Source organism: Pristiophorus japonicus, chromosome 4, assembly GCF_044704955.1.
Source record: "Pristiophorus japonicus isolate sPriJap1 chromosome 4, sPriJap1.hap1, whole genome shotgun sequence".
Lineage (NCBI taxonomy): Eukaryota > Metazoa > Chordata > Chondrichthyes > Pristiophoridae > Pristiophorus > Pristiophorus japonicus.
Window position 1 is genome coordinate 202,184,648 of NC_091980.1, and position 21,082 is coordinate 202,205,729.

General features: G+C 44.3%; 1 protein-coding gene across 4 annotated transcripts in view; it reads left to right on the forward strand.

The window, feature by feature from the left end:
- Positions 1-21,082, forward strand: part of dph6 (diphthamine biosynthesis 6) — a 363,508-nt gene that overhangs the window by 195,139 nt on the left and 147,287 nt on the right. For all 4 annotated transcript variants that reach the window (XM_070878999.1, XM_070878998.1, XM_070879000.1 and 1 more), the window contains 2 exons: positions 1,263-1,385; positions 2,085-2,214. In XM_070878999.1, coding sequence (XP_070735100.1) covers positions 1,263-1,385; positions 2,085-2,214 — 253 coding nt within the window. The remainder of the gene's footprint in view (positions 1-1,262; positions 1,386-2,084; positions 2,215-21,082) is intronic.

Genomic DNA, 21,082 nt, shown 5'->3' on the forward strand with positions numbered 1-21,082 from the left:
AGTGTCTACGGACCCGGGAAGGCATCGGAAAAGCCGGTTTTCAGCATGTTATGTGCATGCGCTGAAAACCGTCTTTTCCGATCTGTCAAGCAGATTGGGTGCGAGGTCATTTGCACGGGCAAGATTGTGGTATTTACCCATATCTTGTCCAGCAAATGTCCTCAAAATTCTTGTGCCTGATAAAAGCAGATGCATAGCCTACTTTTACAGGCGCAAATGTTTTAAAACATACAAAAATATAATAAAATTAAATAAAATAAACACATTTTATTGTTTAAAAACTCTGCCCACTAAGATAAGTTTATTTTTCACTCGAATTACAAAACTTAAAAAAAAAATCGGAAAAATATTGTTTTTTTCTAAGGCATTTATTAACTTTAATTTCAATTAATTTTAATTATGTGAGGTCTGTTTTTTATTTTTTATTAGTGTGTGTTTGTTTTTTTTTCCCATTAATAGCACTGAAAACTCATAGATACGGAGTTGTCATTGCTATTAATGGGAAAGCTGTGGAATACGTACCTGATTGGCTGAGCAGTCACACGTGACTGCTTCTTCTGCCAGGGAACCCTCCGGACGGGAGTGCTCTTCACAGCGCGAGAAGAGAAGGCTCCCCAACGGAATCCAGGACACGTCCTAGACTACCAGGTAGATTCGTAAAAATTCTCCAGTCGGAGGTAATTGCCCGCGGGAAGCCTCTGACCGGAATTTCCAGGCCATTATATTTTATACAGATTAGATTATATTTCCATTGCATTTAAATGGTACAACCTGAAAAGTGGCAATTAAGGGAACATTTTCCGATGAGCAATATTTTGGTGCAAGTACTTAAGGTATTCGCATCATATTCTTACCACTTAGTCGAACATTAAACTGCTTAACGCAAATAGGTTAACACCGACCTTCTAGTTCAAATTGTCCTGTTGGAATAAAAGCATTTTTATCACAATAGAAACATATCACACAACAATAACTTCTTGCTGCAGTAAATTAATTGCATGGCTTCAATAAACTTATTTGTAGAACAGTCATAAATTTATTTTATATCAGTGTATGTATAAATGTTTTCAGTAGGTGCATGTGTATGTGTGTACAATGCTGAGCATGTAAATAGACTATGATACAACTGTTACAGGCTATTCAACTGTGAGATGAGGCCTTCCAGAATCCTAAATAATTTTAGATGGTGAATGACAGAAGAATTCACCATCCTCTATGTATTAGCTCCATATTTTATGAGTATGTGATTTATTTTCTTTCAGAGAAGTTAAATCATTGGTCTGGGAAAACAAAAAAAGGATACCAGTGGATTAGTGGGGCATTTTTTCCCATGGAAGGGAAAAGCATTAATGATGCAACAAAGCAGATATTTTCCACGCTGCAAGGTATTTCCTTAATTCTCTTTTATTTCAACAGTGTGCTTCCAGTCAATCTCAAAAAGTTAGAATAATTTGTTATGTCGGCAAAAGAAACCTTGGGGAACATTTCCACATTAAAAAGTGTTAGAATAATGCATTGCAACGAGCAGGATTATGGGCATAGATTTGGAAAACGCCACTGTCCTCAACACCACAGCAAAAGTACATTTGTGCATTGGGCTAAGATGAAAACTTGTCCCGTTATCTGCAGAAAGACATTGCATAGAACCTATTTTTCCCAAAGTAATGATGTATATGACAAAGGTAGATATATTGGAGCATTTGAGCAAGACATAATATATCCTGGTGGAGCTCATCTCTCTTTTGTTGTGTACTGTAGAATAAAGGTAATTCTAATCACAGCCTGGGATTTAGGTTAAAAATGCTGTTAACTCTTCAAGGATTACAAAATTGACTTTTGTAGCATAATGGTTTATATGAAATAAAGATGCACATCACCATAAATATGTTCTACATTTGCAATCGTTTTCTCCAATAGCAATGTTCATTTTCCTACATAAATGTTTAACATCACTGTGCAACTGAGTAGCACTCTTTCTAAATCAAAACAAAAAGAGAAAATAGAGAAACGGTTTCTTCAGAATATATTAATGTAAAACTTTCACTTGTTTGGTTGAAAGATGATTATTTTTTGTTTTGCTGTAGTGGAATTGGAAATGAAAGAGTACACGTTATCGGATATCATTCTGCTTCATCTGTACGTGAAGAACATGAGTAACTTTGGTATCATAAACTCAATCTATCAATCCTACTTCAACCTAAACCCACCTGCAAGGTAATATGTTAGGTACAATGTAAAAGCCCATTTGACTGCCTAATCTTACTGTTTCACAGACATGAATATTCCTGGATTGCAAAATATTTGGCAGGGTGAGAGAGAGAAAATTACCCCTATTCCAGACAATCATGAATTCATATATACTGATTTCTGGGTGAATCCTTACAAATTAGATAATAAAATATTTTACTCTGGCTAGTAATGGCACATTTTTTCAAGCTATCAAACAAACCAGGATTAATGTTAACCACACCTCTTGTAGTCAAAAGCGAAAGACCAAGATTATCAAAGTGCACGTTGTAATTCTTGATCCTGTCCTAAAGAAGGCACAATATTTCAATTGCCATAGAATCATAGAATGGTTACAGCACGGAAGAAAGCCATTCGGCCCATTGAGCCCGTGCTTGCTGTCTACAAGAGCACCAGCTAATCCCACTCCCCTACCCTTTCCCCGTAGCCCTGCAAAATGTTTTCTTTCAGGTACTTATCCAATTCCCTTTTGAAAACTGTTATTGAGTCTGCCTCCACCACCCTTTCAGGCAATGCATTCCGGATCCTAATTACTTGCTGTGTAAAAGGTTTTTTCTTGTGTTGTCTTTGGTTCTTTTACCAATCACCTTAAATCTGTGTCCTCCGGTTCTCGACCCTTCATCACTTGGTCATTCTGCCACTGTCCCTTTTATTCTATGGGCTTCAATTTTGCTGGAGCTTTGCCGAACGCCTTTTTGGAAATCCATGTACACCCGTCAACCGCATTGCTCTCATCAACCTTCTCTGTTACTTCATCAAATCATGATCAAGTTGGTTCAACACGGTTTGCCTTTAACAAGGCAATGCTGGCTTTCCTTATTTAATCCACACGGTCCAAGTGCCTGTTAATTTTGTCCCTGGTTATTGTTTCTAATAACTTCCCCACTACCGAGGTTGAACTGATTTTGCTGGTTTTATCGTTACACCCTTTTTTGAACATTTACAATTCTCCTGTCCTCTGGTACCACCCCCGTTTCTAAAGAGGATTGGAAGGTTATGGCCAGTACCTCCGCTATTTCTTCCTTCACTTCCCTCAGTGTCCTAGCAGCCATCCCATCTGGTCCTGGTGACTTATCTACTTTAAGTACAGTCAGCCTTTCTAGTAAAACTGAGATGAGGAGAAATTTCTTCTCTGAGAGGTTTGTAAATCTGTGGAATTCGCTGCCTCAGAGAGCTGTGGAAACTTGGGACATTGAATAAATTTACGATAGAAATAGAGTTTCTTAAACGATACGGGGTTATGGGAAGCAGGCAGGGAGGTGGAGCTGAGTCCATGATCAGATCAGCCATGATCTTAATGAATGGCGGAGCAGGCTCGAGGGGCCATATGGCCTACTCCTGCTCCTATTTCTTATGTTCTTATGTTTAGCACGTCTTTATCAATTCTTATCCCATCCAGTATCTCCTCTACCTCTTCCTTTACTATGTCTATGGCAGCATCTTCTTCCTTGGTAAAGACAGATGCAAAATACTCATTTAGTACCTCAGCCGTACCCTCTGCCTCCATGCATAGATCTCTTTTTTGGTCCCTAATCGACCCTGCTCCTCCTCTTACTACCTGTTTACTATTTATTTGCCTATAGAAGACTTTTGGATTAACTTTTATGTTACCTGCCATTCTCTTCTCATACCCTCTCTTTTCCACTCTTATTTTCTTTTTCACTTCCCTTCTGAACTTTCTATATTTAGCCTGATTCTCAGATGTATTCTTGACCTGAGATCTGTCATTCCTTACAATTGCAAATGGGGCGGATAATTCGAATTATTCAAATTGTGACCGACGGTGGGAGTCAGAGGGAACCGGCGGAAAATCGGCACTTTAACTTTGACACTGCCTTCCAGCGCTTTGGGGCGCTGTTTGAATCGGTGTATGGGCAGGTTTGCGCGGGAGGGGGGCGGTGTCCGTAGCAACGTCCCTCCTCTTCACTTTAAGGGGAAGGATGCTGCGAGGCCTAGTGAGGCCTCTTTGACACCCACTGGGCCGCCGGGGAGAGGTTCGGCCGGGCCAGTGACCTGTCACCCAAGAGGGGGTGCCGGGCTGCCTGCTGGCCACCATTGTTGTGCCGACTGCAGAGTAGGCCAACAAAAATGGCAGCCTCAGCAGTACGCCCTCCCTTTTAAGGGCAGCCGCACCGCCCAACCACTGGCAACTTCCCGCCTTGCAAAGCTGTCGGGGGCACCAACCAGTGGTGGCCGTGCTCCTGCGGGGCAATTTCCCTCGTGGGATAGAAAAGGAAACCTGAAACTGCACTGTTATATATTGAAATCAACCACGTCACTTAAATTTGAACATTCATTATCGCTGCATCCTCTATTTGATCATAATTAAAATGTTTTCAGTCCATTTTTTGTGCAAGCCTAGATATTAAGAACTTTTGAAAGTGAGTCCAGGGGCAATAGCTTTTTTTAGTTGGCTAAAATGGAAACCTTGAGAATGGGAATGATTCAAAAACATTTTTTTTTTTAAATTTAAAGACTCCCTCAGAAGTAATATGAGATGTTCGTCCAAGGCACATGCCGCTATGGCTTTGCTCATTTACATTTAAAATTTCTTCCAGGTATTTAGTTTTGTAAATTTTTTTTGGTTTATTGAAAAAACAGAGTCTTCGACCCAGAGACTTGGTTGAAAAGAGTAAAAAAAAGATATGATTAGGTGACAACCAATTTTGGGCTTTAAATACCTGAAGATTGTAGGAGGAAAGAAGGACTGAGGAAGGTAAGAAGTTTCAATTTTGAAGCCGGAGGAAAGAATTAGTTAAAGTGAGGGACTGCACTGAATCTTCATTTGAACATGTGAAGATGTAAAAACGAGAAAAAAACATTAGTTTGACATCTTTGGAGCTTGAAGGAAGCAAGAGTTGGAAATTCAGCAGAGTACTGACCATAATAGTATGATAAAAATTGAGGGATGGTTTGATGGAGAGAGAGATCAGAGGCTGAAGCTGAGTATTTCTGAATCTATACTGGCCTGCACATGTCTAACCAACTTTTATGGAGGTAATGTTCTGAAAGGAATGCTCTTTTTTTTTATTGTTCTGGGATGTGGATGTCGTCGTCAAGGCCACCATTTATTGTCCATCCCTAATTGCCCTTGAGAAGGTGGTGGTGAGCCGCTGCCTTGAACTGCTGCAAACTTTGTGGTGAAGGAATTCCCAGAGTGCTGTTAGGGAGGGAGTTCCAGGATTTTGACCCAACAGTGATGAAGCAACGACTGCTGAAGAAGCCTTGGCGAGTTGCATGATACACACTGCAGTTACGGTGCGCCGGTGGTGGAGGGAGTGAATGTTGAAGGTGGTGGATGTGGTGCCAATCAAGTGGGCTGCTTTGTCCCGGATGGTGTTGAGCTTCTTGACTGTTGTTGGAGCTGCACTCATCCAGGCAAGTGGAGAGTATTCCATCACACTCCTGACTTGTGTCTTGCAGATGGTAGAAAGGCTTTGAGGAGTCGGGAAGTGAGACACTTGCCGCAGAATACCCAGCCTCTGACTTGCTCTTATTGCCATGGTATTTATGTGGCTGGTCCAGTTAAGTTTCTGGTTAATGGTGACCCCCAGGATGTTGATGGTGGGGCATTCGGCGATGGTAATGTCGTTGAATATCAAGCGGAGGTGGCTAGACTCTCATTTGTTGAAGATGATCATTGCCTGACACTTGTGTGGCGCGAATGTTACTTGCCACTTATCAACCCAAGCCTGAATACCATCCAGGTCATGCTGCATGCGGGCATGGACTACTTCATTTTCTGAGAAGTTGCGAATGGAGCTGAACACTCTTTCTTCAGGAAAATGCGAGTTTTCCCCCAACTTTGAATCATGGACATTGGGAGCGGTGTATGGAGCTGTGCCCTAAATTTCAAAGTAAAAAAGAACTTGTTAGTTTATCACTTCTTGTCACAAAAGGCAACTTTACTTCCGATGTTTCTGGAAAAGAAGGTATTGCATGGATAGGAGGTATTTTATGATCTCTTTAAGCTCAAGTATTTGATTCCTTGTACAAATGACTTAATAAAGAGCTGCTGCAACCTTGAATACTCTAAAGCTTCAAGGCATATCAATCAATATAAAGAAGGGAGAAGATACTCGCCGTACATTCTTGAATCCTTGTACTGCTGAAATCCAAACAGACTAAGAAGCATGATTCATTTCCTCAGTGGAGTGTTAGCCTGATCCTGCACGTCTTCATAAGTTTAGCCTTGAACTCTCCCAATTATATCACTTGTGTTTAAATACATTTTTATGGTGACATTAGCCAAGTTGATATGTTGGGTGGAGAAGGAGGCTTCAGTATTTTCAAAAGCAAGGTGGTGCTTAATCGTTCTCTCTCTCTCTCATCATAAATTCTATCTAACCTATGTGAACCTCTACTTTTGATTATCCTACAGGCCAACCCCTAATTCGGGTTTAGAATAGTAACTCTCTAAATCCAATTTATAATACTGGAAACTTCCTGTACTTTTGTTGAATGCAGGGGTTCAGCTAGTCAAGTTAAACCTAAAAGGTTCAATTTTCCCCATTCATTTGCGCCTTTTTTTTGGCGTATTTATTTTTTTCAAAGTTTCCCCTGCGATCTGCACCGGCGTAACTGACTTAGTTATGATTTTTCTAGGCCAGTTATTTTTGACGTCATGTCTGCGCCGCTTTTTATAATTTTTCGTAGTTTTGATAGAGAGAGCGAGGTGCCAATCAGAAGGCTTGGAGCCCGGGGAGCAAGGTGCCTTCTGCACTGAAGACTGCAATGAGTGGCGGGGGGGCGGGCGGGGAGAATGGAGAGAGAGAGAGAAGTCACAAGACTCCAATTAGTTAAGGGGGGAAGAGAGGATAAGTCACAAGACCTTTGGGTGTGGTCCATCCACACAGACCTTGGGGAGAGAGAGAGAGAACTGCGGTCCTGCCTGCCTGTTTTCCTGCTGTTTTGAGATTCTTTCAAAGATTAAATTTAAGTATGGGGGCAATACTGACAATGCCGTACCTTGTGCGAGCCTTCTGAATCATGGTGCTACGTAGGAGACATTTGATTCGACTTCATCGCATCAGGAACATCAGAGCCCGTAGGGTGTTGGGCAGGAGGCCTTACCCACCTCGGGTGTATCGAGACAGGCGTTCGAACCTCCACTTGGGTGATGCAGACTGTCAGAAGGCTGCGTTTCCGCAAAGAAGTTGTAAGTGAGATCTGTGAGTTGGTCAAAGCAGACCTGCAACCTAGAAGCATCAGGAGGACTGCTTTGTCAGTTGAAGTGAAGGTTACAGCTGCACTTTCATTCTATGCCTCTGGCTCGTTTCAAGCTACAACTGGGGATGTGTGTGCCATCTCTCAACATGCAACACATGCCTCCATTCGCCAGGTCACGACTGCACTGTACGCGCATAGGAATGACTACATAAAGTTCCCCCTGACCGCCCAAGCAATCCATGACAGGGCTGTGGGCTTCTCAAGGATTGCTGGCTTCCCAAAGGTACAGGGCTGCATTGATTGTACCCACATCGCCTTGTGAGCACCTTTGGAGGATTCCGAGATGTACAGGAATAGCAAAGGCTTCCACTCCATTAATGTGCAGCTCGTGTGTGATGACATGCATCATATCATGTCAGTCGATGCAAGATACCCTGGAAGCATCCATGATGCGTTCATCCTACGTGACAACATTATATCTGCCATGTTTCAGCAGCAGCAGCCAGAAGTGCAGAGCTGGCTACTGGGAGACAAAGGGCACGGCCTCACCACCTGGCTCATGATGCTCCGATGCATAATTCGGACGGAAGCTGACCGTCAATACAACATGTCGCACATTGCGACGCGCAGCATCATTGAGAGGACCCTTGGCATATTGAAACAGCGTTTCTGATGCCTGGACCATTCTGGAGGCTACTTGCAATACTCCCCTGAGATTGTCAGTCAGTTCACCGTTGTGTGCTGCATGCTGCATAACTTAGCCATCATGAGGCAGCAGCACCTGGTAGTGGAAGACCCATTTGAGGTGAGAGTGGCTGATGATAATGATGTGGAAGATGCAGGTGATGAGCAGGAAGAGGAGGGTGAGGAAGCCATGCAAATGCCTCAGACCGGAGCACGACGATGGAGGAGGGTAGGCCATCGTGCCCCATTAACGATTGCTCAAGCCTTGTGCCAGCAGTTCATCCATGAACGCTTTACTGATGCCTGAGGGCTCCACGGCAACTATTCCACATGGACATGTTTACCGTTTGGAGCTGTTCCGTAATGTTGTGTTGTATTAATGGAACGTGATTCAATTTTAATGTAAAATACATTTTATTCTAAAGTTTACAATGTACTCAACTGTTAATAAAATTATTCTTGTTTCAAACCTTACTTTTAAGATCACTTAAAAACTTTAAGATCACTTATAAACATGTAAATTAACATAACTTACAAAAAACTTTTAATTTGAGAACAGTTTCAGCAGTAACAATAATAATGATAACAGCAGCAACAGCAGCAAAGAAAGGCTGCACCCATCTCTCCTCCCCCTTATTCTAAGACCGCTGGCTACGCTTGGTCTTCGACACTCCACCACCCCTGCCCACAGGCGGTGGCGCAGTGTTTCTGAGCTTGGTACCAAGCTTATTCTTTCTAAGATCTCGGGTACTGCGGGGAGGGCCCGACTTTGGGCTCTTCAAAGGCTGGTGTGGGGACTGCAGTGGGAGTGACAGTTGATTCTGTTAATGGGCACGGGGTCTGGGCGTGTTCCCTTATTGCAGCAGCTAATTACAACATGCTGTCCCTCATGTGCCCTGATAGTGTCTCAATGACCTACAACATTCGCTCCCTCATGTTGACCAAAACTGTCTGAACTACCTGCAACATTCCCTTGCTCATGGTCAGTGATGTGGTTTGCACTACCTCTGACATTTCCTCCCTCATGGCCACTATTCCCTCACTGCTGGTCCCGGATATCGTTCTCATTTCTCGTGTCATTGCTGTTACTTCTCCCGACAGTCCCACTACCTCATCACTAACCCCATTGATGGCGTCCAGGAGTGATCGGGTAAGGTCAATGCTCTCTGCACTCAATGACATCATCTGAACCACATCTGTTAAATCCTGCACCTCAGGGACCCACAGCCTGGGACGGTGGGGCCCTGGGTGTGCCTCGAGACTCACTATGTGAGGCGGACTAGCTATGCTTCAGTTCCTGGGGATGTCTCAGTCAGCTACGCTTCAATTGATGCAATGTGCTATCATTCATCGTGGTCCTTCAAATCTGTCTGCTGACTGGCCTGCCACCCACCCTGCCCCCTCCTCTGCTGCTAACCATTTGACTGTTCTGTTATATTTTGCAGAACTTGAGACCAACCCTGACGATGCAGAAGATTCAGACGCGGACGAGCTTGAAGAGAACATCTACCAATCCAACCCTCCAGACCAAGAACATGGGGGTGAGGGGGAGAGGGAGGGGATGGAGCTGGGACCCGCAACCTCGGAAGGTGGGGCCCTGGGTGTGCCTCGCTGCACCACTCCACTGGGACCCGCAACCTCGGAAGGTGTGAAACCATGGAATGTCCCACCAACACTCAAACCACTGTCACGGAAGGGGCTGTCACCTTCATGAGCGGCACCTCCTCCAAAGTCAGTACAACATGGGAGCTTCTTCCAGCTCCATCCCATCCCTCTCCCCCTCACCCCCATGTTCTTGGTCTGGAGGGTTGGATTGGTAGATGTTCTCTTCAAGCTCGTCCGCGTCTGAACCTTCTGCATCGTCAGGATTGGTCTCAAGTTCTGCAAAATATAACAGAACAATCAAATGGTTAGCAGCAGAGGAGGGGGCAGGGTGTGTGGCAGGCCAGTCAGCAGGCTGATTTGAAGGACACGATGAATGATAGCACATTGCATCAATTGAAGCGTAGCTGACTGAGACATCCCCAGGAACTGAAGCACAGCTAGCCCGCGCAATACTTAACATTTAGTAACATAGGCCCCAAGTTTCCACATGCGGCAAAACAGGCGCCCCTCCGAGCTGGGCGCCTGTTTTTCAGGCTGAAAAAAAAGCGCTACTCTCGACCGCTTTGCAGCTCGATGTCAGCTTGGCGCAGCGCCCAGGGGGCGGAGCCTACCACTCGCGCCGATTTTGTAAGTAGGAGGGAGCGGGTACCATTTAAATGAGTTTTTTTTCGTGCCGGCAACCCTGCGCGTGCGCGTTGGAGCATTCGCGCACGCGCAGTGTGAAGGAAACATTGGCACTCGGCCATTTTTGTAGTTCTTTGCAGCTGTTCAATTTTTAACGTATTTTAATAAAACCACATTGCCCTTCCATGATCAGCACTGAGGCTTCTTGCAGCAGTGAGAAGGCTGCAGGAAGCCTCAGAAGTTGAGGCAGCCGTTTCCCGACGGGCCCGACCGACGGCAGGGGGGCCTCCGCCCCCCCCCCCCCCCTCCCTGCCGTCGGGAATGGCTGCCTCAACTTCTGAGGCTTCCTGCAGCCTCCTCCCTGCCTCCCCCCCACTGCCGTCGGGAACAGCTGCCTCCCCCCCGCTGCCGTCGGTCGGGCCCTCACTGCCTCCTCTCCCCCCCCCCCCCCCCCCCCCCCGCCGTCAGGAACGGCTGCCTCCTCCCTACCTCCCCCCCGCTGCCGTCGGTTGGGCCCTCACTGCCTCCTCCCCCCCCCCCCCCGCCGTCGGGAACGGCTGCCTCAACTTGTGAGGCTTCCTGCAGCCTTCTCCCTGCCTGAAGCACTTTCACACAGGTAGGAACATGGTTTATTTAATCTTTTCTTTGCTTATAAATTTTTATTCAGGTTGGAATTATTTGTATAATATTTGTATAAGTATAACTAAGGATTTATTGTAGAGTGTAATGACTTCCCTTCCCCCCCCCCCTCCCCCCCACCTCGTTCCGGACGCCTAATTTGTAACCTGCGCCTGATTTTTTTATGTGTAGACAAGGTTTTTTCAGGCCTACAAAAATCTTCACTTGCTCCATTCTAAGTTAGTTTGGAGTACGTTTTCACTGTGGAAACTTTCAAATCAGGTGTCAGTGGCTGGACACGCCCCCTTTTGAAAAAAAAATTCTGTTCAAATGTGAAACTGTTCTACCTGACTAGAACTGCAGAAAACTTAAATGTGGAGAATTGTGATTTCTAAGATACTCCGTTCTCCACCAGTTGCTCCTAAAAAATCAGGAGCAAATCATGTGGAAACTTGGGGCCATAGAAACTAGATACAGGAGTAGGACATTCGGCCCTTCGAGCCTGTACCACCATTCAATATGATCATGGCTGATCATGCAACCTCAGTACCTCATTCCTGCTTTCTCTCCGTACCCTTTCATCCCTTTGGCGTAAAGGCCACATCTAGCTCCCTTTTGAACATATCTAACGAACTGGCCTGAACAACTTTCTGTGGTAGAGAATTCCATAGCTTCACAACTCTCTGAAGAAGTTTCTCCTCATCTTGGTCCTAAATAGTTTACCCATTATCCTTGGACTGTGACCCCTGGTTCTGGACTTCCCCAACATTGGGAACATTCTTCCTGCATCTAACCTGTCCAAACCCGTCAGAATTTTATATGTTTCTATGAGATCCCCTCTTATTCTTCTAAATTCCAGTGAATACAAGCCTAGTCGATCGAGTCTTTCTTCATATGTCAGTCCTGCCAAACCGGGAATCAGTCTGGTGAACCTTCGCTGCACTCCCTCAATAGCAAGAATGTCCTTCCTCAGATTAGGAGACCAAAACTACACAATATTCAAGGTGTGGCCCCACCAAGGCTCTGTACAACTGCAGTAAGACCTTCCTGCTCCTATACTCAAATCCCCTAGCTATGAAGGCCAACATGCCATTTGCCTTCCTCACCGCCTGCTGCACCTGCATGCCAACTTTCAATGACTGATGTACTGTGACACCCAGGTCTCGTTGCACCTCCCCTTTTCCTAATCTGTCGCCATTCAGATAATATTCTGCCTTCCTGTTTTTGCCACCAAAGTGGATAACCTCACATTTATCCACATTATACTGCATCTACCATGCATTTGCCCACTCACCTAACCTGTCCAAGTCACCCGGCAGCCTCTTAGCATCCTCCTCACAGCTGACACTGCCATCCAGCTTACTGTCATCTGCAAACTTGAAGATATTATAATCAATTCCTTCATCTAAATCATTAATGTATATTGTAAATAGCTGAGGTCCCAGCACTGAACCTTGCGGTACCCCACTAGTCACTGCCTGCCATTCTGAAAAGGACCCGTTTATTCCTACTCTTTGCTTCCTTTCTGCCAACCAGTTCTCTATCCACGTCAATATATTAGCCCCAATACCACGTGCTTTAATTTTGCACACTAATCTCTTGTGTGGGACCTTGTCAAAAGCCTTTTTGCAAGTCCAAATACACCACATCCACTGGTTCTCCCTTGTCCTTGTAACATCCTCAAAAAAAATCTAGAAGATTTGTCACGCATGATTTCCTTTTCATAAATCCATGCTGACTTGGACCGATCCTGTCACTGCTTTCCAAATGCGCTGCTGTTATGTCATTAATAATTGATTCCAACATTTTCCCCACTACCGATGTCAGGCTAACCGGTCTATAGTTCCCTGTTTTCTCTCTTCCTCTTTTTTTTTTAAAAGTGGAGTTACATTAGCTACCCTCCAATCCATAGGAACTGATCCAGAGTCTATAGGATGTTGGAAAATGACTACCAATGCATTCACTATTTCTAGGGCTACTTCCTTAAGTACTGTGGGATGCAGACTATCAGGCTCCGGGGATTTATCGGCCTTCAATCCCATCAATTTCCCTAACACAATTTCCTGACTAATAAGGATTTCCTTCAGTTCTTCCTTCTTGCTAGACCTTCGGTCCCCCAGTATTTCCAGAAGGTTATTTGTGTCTTCCTTAGTGAACCAAAGTATTTATTCAATTGGTCTGCCATTTCTTTGTTCCCCATTATAAATTCACCTGATTCTGACTGCGAGGGACCTACATTTGTCTTCACTAATCGTTTTCTCTTTACATATCTATAGAAGCTTTTGTAGTCAGTTTTTATGTTCCCTGCAAGCTTACTCTCATACTCTATTTTTCCCCTCCTAATTAAACCCTTTGTCCTCCTGTGCTGAGTTCTAAATTTCTCCCAGTCCACAGGTTTGCTGCCTTATCTGGCCAATTTATATGCCTCTTCTTGGATTTAACACTATCCCTAATTTCACTTGTTAGCCACGGTTGAGCCATCTTCCACATTTTATTTTTACTCCAGACAGGGATGTACAATTGTTGAAGTTCATCCATGTGATCTTTAAATGTTTGTCATTGCCTATCCACCGTCAACCCTTTAAGTACCATTCGCCAGTCTATCCTAGCCAATTCACATTTCATGCCATCGAAGTTACCTTTCCTTAAGTTCAGGACCCTAGTCTCTGAATTAACTGTGAGACTCTCCATCTCAATGAAGAATTCTACCATGTTATGGTTACTCTTCCCCAAGGGACCTCGCACAACAAAATTGCTAATTAGTCCTCTCTCATTACACAAGACCCAGTCTAGGGTGGCCTGCTCTCTAGTTGGTTCCTCGACATATTGGTCTAGAAAATCATCCCTAATACATTCCAGGAAATCCTCCTCCACTGTGTTGCTACCAGTTTGGTCAGCCCAATCTATATGTAGATTAAAGTCACCCATGATAACTGCTGTACCTTTATTGCATGCATCCCTAATTTCCTGTTTGTTGCCATCCCCAACCTCACTATCAATGTTTGGTGGTCTGCACACAACTCCCACTAGTGTTTTCTGCCTTTTGGTGTTCCACAGCTCGACCCATACAGATTCCACATCATCCAAGCTAATGTCCTTCTTTACTATTGCGTTAATCTCCTCTTTAACCAGCAACACTACCCCACCTCGGTTTCCTTTCTGTCTATCCTTCCTGAATATTGAATACCCCTGGATGTTGAGTTCCCAGCCTTGGTCACCCTGGAGCCATGTCTCCGTAATCCCAATTCCTTCATATCCGTTAACAGCTATCTGCGCAGTTAATTCATCCACCTTATTACGAATGCTCCTCGCATTGAGACACCGAGCCTTCAGGCTTTTTTTTAATACTCTTTTTCCTTTTAGAATTATGCTGTAATGTGGCCCTTTTTGATTTTTGCCTTTGATTTCTCTGCCCTCCACCTTCCTTATCTCCTTTCTACCTTTTGCTTCTGCCCCCCATTTTACTTCCATCTGTCTCGCTGCATAGATTCCCATCCCCCTGTCATATTAGTTTAAACCCTCCAGAACAGCACTAGCAAACACGCCCCCGAGGACATTGGTTCCGGTCCTGCCCAAGTGAAGACCGTCCAGTTTGTACTGGTCCCATCTCCCCCAGAACCGGTACCAATATCCCAGGAATTTGAATCCCTCCCTCTTGCACCATTTCTCAAGCCATGGATTCATCTTAACTATCCTGCTATTTCTACTCTGACTAGCACGTGGCACTGGTAGCAATCCTGAGATTATTACCTTTGAGGTCCTACTTTTTAATTTAACTCCTAGCTCCCTCAATTAAGCTTGTAGGACCTCATCCCGCTTCTTACCTATATCGTTGGTACCTATATGCACCACGACAACTGGCTGTTTACCCTCTCCCTCCAAAATGCCCTGCAGTCGCTCCGAGATATCCTTGACCCTTGCACCAGAGAGGCAACATACCATCCTGGAGTCTCGATTGCGGCCGCAGAAACGCCTATCTATTCCCCTTACAATAGAATCCCCTACCACTATAGCTCTCCCACTCTTTTTCCTGCCCTCCTGTGCAGAAGAGCTACCCATGATGCCATGAACTTGGTGTAGGAGGGAGGGCTTTAGTTTCCTGAACAATTGGGACCGCTTCTGGGTTAGGTGGGACCTGTACAAGTCGGACAGGTTTCACCTCAACAGAGACCGGACCAATGTTCTCGCGGGTGGTTTTGATAGTGCGGTTGGGAGGGCTTTAAACTAGCTTGGTAGGGGGGGATGGGAACCCAGGAGAGGGCTCTGAGCTAGTTAGAGTGGGTGAGAGCTCAGATGAACAGAACTCCAAGAAAGAATGCAAAAGGCAGGGGGCAACAGAGTAGAGTAGCACTGGGGTAAGTGTAAACCACAACGTGATAGGTAGGGACAATATCGATGAATATAAAGGGGCTGCAGGAGGGGTCAAAACTAAAAATCATGGTTTAAAAACTAGTATTAAAACACTTTACCAAAACGCATGCAGCATTCGAAATAAAGTAAATGAGTTGACAAATGGGTATGATTTGGTGGCCATTACTGAAACGAGGTTGCAGGGATGCCAAGACTGGGAATTAAACATACAGGGGTATCTGACAATTCGGAAAGATAGACAAGAAGGGAAAGGAGGTGGGGTAGCTCTGTTAATAAAGGATGATATCAAGGCAGTTGTGAGAGACGATATTGGCTCTAATGAACAAAATGTTGAATCATTGTGGGTGGAGATTAGAGATAGTAAGGGGAAAAAAATCACTGGTGGGCGTAGTTTATAGGCCCCCAAATAATAACTTCACGGTGGGGCGGACAATAATCAAGGAAATAATGGAGGCATGTGAAAAAGGAGCGGCAGTAATCATGGGGGATTTTAACCGACTTATTGATTGGTCAAATCAAATCGCACGGGTAGCCTTGAGAAGGAATTCATAGAATGCATACGGGATTGTTTCTTAGAACAGTATGTTACAGAACCTATGAGGGAGCAAGCTATCTTAGATCTGGTCCTGTGTAATGAGACAGGAATAATAAACGATGTACAAGTAAAAGATCCTCTCGGAATGAGTGATCACAGTATGGTTGAATTTGTAATACAGATTGAGGGTGAGGAAGTAGTGTCTCAAACGAGCGTACTATCCTTAAACAAAGGGGACTACAGTAGGATGAGGGCAGAGTTGGCTAAAGTAGACTGGAAACACAGACTAAACGGTGGCACAATTGAGGAACAGTGGAGGACTTTCAAAGAGCTCTTCATAGTGCTCAACAAAAATATATTCCAGTGAAAAAGAAGGGCAGTAAGAGAAGGGATAACTAGCCGTGGATAACCAAGGAAATAAAGGAGAGTATCAAATTAAAAACCAATGTGTATAAGGTGGCCAAGGTTAGTGGGAATCTAGAAGATTGGGAAAATTTTAAACGACAGTAAAGAATGACTAAGAAAGCAATAAAGAAAGGAAAGATAGATTATGAAAGTAAACTTGCGCAAAACATAAAAACAGATAGTCAAAGCTTTTACCGATATATAAAACGGAAAAGAGTGACTAAAGTAAATGTTGGTCCCTTAGAAGATGAGAAGGGGGATTTAATAATGGGAAATGTGGAAATGGCTGAGACCTTAAACAATTATTTTTCTTCGGTCTTCACAATGGAAGACACAAAAACCATGCCAAAAATTGCTGGTCACGGGAATGTGGGAAGGGAGGACCTTGAGACAATCACTACCACTAGGGAGGTAGTGCTGGACAGGCTAATGGGACTCAAAGTAGACAAGTCCCCTGGGGTCCTGATGAAATGCATCCCAGGGTATTAAAAGAGATGGCGGAAGTTATAGCAGATTCATTTGTTATAATCTACCAAAATTCTCTGGACTCTGGGGAGGTACCATCGAATTGGAAAGCAGCTAATGTAACACCTCTGTTTAAAAAAGGGGGCAGACAAAAGGCAGGTAACTATAGGCCGGTTAGTTTAACATCTGTAGTGGGGAAAATGCTTGAAGCTATCATTAAGGAAGAAATAGCGGAATATCTAGATAGGAATAGTGCAATCAAGCAGACGCAGCATGGATTCATGAAGGGGAAATCATGTTTAACTAATTTACTGGAATTCTTTGAGGATATAACGAGCATGGTGGATAGAGGTGTACCGATGGATGTGGTGTATTTAGATTTCCAAAAGGCATTCGATAAGGTGCCACACAAAAGGTTACTGCAGAAGATAAAGGTACGCGGAGTCAGAGGAAATGTATTAGCATGGATAGAGAATTGGCTGGCGAACAGAAAGCAGAGAGTCAGGATAAATGGGTCCTTTTCGGGTTGGCAATCAGTGGTTAGTAGTGTGCCACAGGGATCGGTGCTGAGACCACAACTGTTTACAATATACATAGATGACCTGGAAGAGGGGACGGAGTGTAGTGTAACAAAATTTGCAGATGACACAAAGATTAGTGGGAAAGCGGGTTGTGTAGAGGACACAGAGAGGCTGCAAAGAGATTTACATAGGTTAAGCGAATGGGCTAAGGTTTGGCAGATGAAATACAATGTCGGAAAATGTGAGGTCATCCACCTTGGAAAAATAAACAGTAAAAGGGAATATTATTTGAATGGGGAGAAATTACAACATGCTGCGGTGCAGAGGGACCTGGGGGTCCTTGTGCATGAATCCCAAAAGGTTAGTTTGCAGGTGCAGCAGGTAATCAGGAAAGCAATTGAAATGTTGGCCTTCATTGCAAGAGGGATGGAGTACAAAAGCAGGGAGGTCCTGCTGCAACTGTACAGGGTATTGGTGAGGCCGCACCTGGAGTACTACGTGCAGTTTTGGTCACCTTACTTAAGGAAGGATATACTAGCCTTGGAGGGAGTACAGAGATGATTCACTAGGCTGATTCCGGAGATGAGGGGGTTACCTTATGATGATAGATTGAGTAACTGGGTCTTTACTTGTTGGAGTTCAGAAGGATGAGGGGTGATCTTATAGAAACATTTAAAATAATGAAAGGGATAGACAAGATAGAGGCAGAGAGGTTGTTTCCACTGGTTGGGGAGACTAGAACTAGGGGGCACAGCCTCAAAATACGGGGGAGCCAATTTAAAACTGAGTTGAGAAGGAATTTCTTCTCCCAGGGGGTTGTGAATCTGTGGAATTCTCTGCCCAGGGAAGCAGTTGAGGCTAGCTCATTGAATGTATTCAAATCAAGATAGATAGATTATTAACCAATAAGGGAATTAAGGGTTATGGGGAGCGGGCGGGTAAGTGGAGCTGAGTCCACGGCCAGATCAGCTATGATTTTGTTGAATGGCTCGAGGGGCTGGATGGCCTACTCCTGTTCCTAATTCTTATGTTCTTATGTAACTTGGCTGATGCTGCCTTCCCATGATGAGTCATCTCCCCCAATAGTATCCAAAACGATGTATCTGTTTTGGAGGGAGTTGACTGCAGGGCACCCCTGCACTACCTTCCACTGCTATGCCTGATGATCACCCATTCCATATCTGCCTGAATAACCTTTACCTGTGGTGTGAGCAACTCAGTAAACATGCTATTCACGACATCCTCAGCATCGCGGATGCTCCAGAGTGAGTCCATGCGCAGCTGTAGTGCCGCAATATGGTCTGCCAGGAGCTGCAGCTGGACACACTTCCTGCACACATAGTAGTCAGGGACACTAGAAGCGTTCCTGATTTCCCACATAGCACAGGAGGAGCATGACATGGGTCTGGGCTCTACTGCCATGACTTTACCCTTAAGTTAATTTAATTTGATAACAATGACAAGGTTTTTTACTGCTAAGGAAAGAAAAAGAAAAACATTAAATACTCACCAATCCACCAGCCAATCACTTACCCATTTGGCTGTGATGTCATACTTCGATTTCTTTTTACTACTTTTATTTATTTTCTGTCCCTGCACCAGCTGGCCTCCGATCTGCCGTCACTGCTGCTGCCCTTTATCCTCCTGTGCTGCCCGCTCTCGCGATGCTGGCCTCTCCGATCTGCCGTCGCTGCCGCTGCCCTTTATCCTCCTGCGCCGCCCACTCTCGCGCTGCTGGCCTCTCCGATCTGCCAGACTGTGGAATTGGCAGGATTACCCTCTCCCTCGAGTGTGGGCCCAGCTTATGCAGTATTGATTGCTTTTTTCCAGGCAGGACCCATCAAAGCAGTGACTCTCTCTTCCAAGGGTGTCAGTGGCTGCAGATTTGCCGGGCCTCCTCCTGTTCGTATTCTTTCCCTTTTATTATGTGCCACCTTCCTCTGCAAAGATGAAAATGCAACTTTTTAGAGAGGGTGTCGTTCTGCTGGGTGGGACATATGCAGATGGCCACATTTACAATTGCAATTCCATTGAATAAATGGAAAATGTTACTTACACTAACTACTTGACCAAGGTCCTGTCACTTCTTTTTACACTGGCCTCCAGATCTCATGGTGGTCACCACTGCGCAGTCATCTTCTGCAACTTGGTCCCAGCGTTTCTTCATTTCTTTGGGTGGAACTTTTATGTGACCCCTGCTGGTGTCCAGCTCCTGCCATTTGTTCTCAATCACAGTCACTAATGCCTCCACTTCTTCCTGTAAGAAATTCTTGGTCCTTGCACCGCATTGCATCTTGCATTGCTCCAGCTGCGATTTTTCCAATGCTTTCGCACAGCACTCCTCACACACACAACTGGCTCTTTCAGAATGGCCGATTGCCAGACCAGAGCTGTACTGAGCATACGCGTCCATTGGAACAACGTCAAAAACGTAACACTTTTTTCCATGCATGCGCAGAAGGTGCGGCTTCGTTTTTTGGCGCAGGCAGCAGGCCCCACCCCCCCCCCCCCCCCGAGGCGACTGGACACGCTGTGCGGCGCCAAATTCAAATTATACATCGGGGAAACTTTGACAAATTATTTCTGGCCTGGAAAAACAGGTGTAACTTTGGCAATACGCCAGAAAACGGGCTTGGGGAAAATTGAGCCCAATGTGTCTATGATTGGGCCATAAAAGGTAACATTTTGCAGAAAGAGTGAGTTTTTTTGCTTGGACCTTTGCCGGGGGAGCAGCTTGATGCATAGTTTATATTTTTACCTAGCAGTATAATTTGACCAGGATATCTCAGCAGAGACCGGATTTATTCCGGTAGTTCTGCAAAGTACAGCAACAGACAGGAAATGTTTGGTCTCCAGTTATATCCATAAGCTACCCAAGGCATTGCTATATTGCCATTTCCTCCTTTATGATCAAGAATCTGGATTGAGGTAGAGAAAGAATTTTTGACTATAATTTTTATAATGCTACAACAAATAAGTTTTTTTTTATCCCAATCCAGGAGAGCTGCCTCCCCTCAGGTGCTATACTGCACTTGAATTCATGCCATTGATTGTGAACTGTTAACTAAATTGAGGTGACAGCCTCTTTGTTTCACTTTCTATCAGCTATCTCCCATCTCTCCTACCTCCAACCTCCCTTGCTCTCAGAATCTTATTTGCTTTTAGCTTTGCAGCTATCGATATTTTAGCTGTAGCTGATGAGTTTTGTGCTGTCTATGTTGAAATTGTTTCACTCATAGCTGCTACTTCAAAATTGCTTGTTTCATGCCCTGGAAAGCTTGCATGGCAATCCAGTGCTGCTTGGTTTTATATTGGTGATGAGGTGATCAGACCTTTATCTAGTCATCATAGGTTTTCAGTATTCATCGACTTACTGGCACTTATTTCTGTTGCTGTAGACTAATAAAAGTTTTCCGTGATTATAACACCGTTTTCCTCGGTTAGCTGGTGCTGCCTTTCAGCAATTCAGCTGGGAGTCTCTGAGAGTTTGTTTTTTACATTAAAAAGTTTCAAAACCTCTGTTCAAAATGCTTAATGGGCATAAAGGGGAAAGAAAGTACAGCAAGATTAAAAAAATAAGTATATATTCATTGTAAATCTAAGGAGAAGTACATTTACAGCAGTTCTACAAAAGATATGTATTTTAAAGTAACAATTAGTTCTTAATCTTTGGTTGAATCAAACGTGCTAAATTAAGTTAGCTCTTAACTAGGAGGGGAGGAAATGAAAGGGTGAATCATCCCAGAAAAATGTCTTTAACCAAGTGGACTATTGTAAGGGGTAACATAGAATATTTGAAAGTGTCAAAAGTTGAATCAGTGCATTATGTTATTCTAAG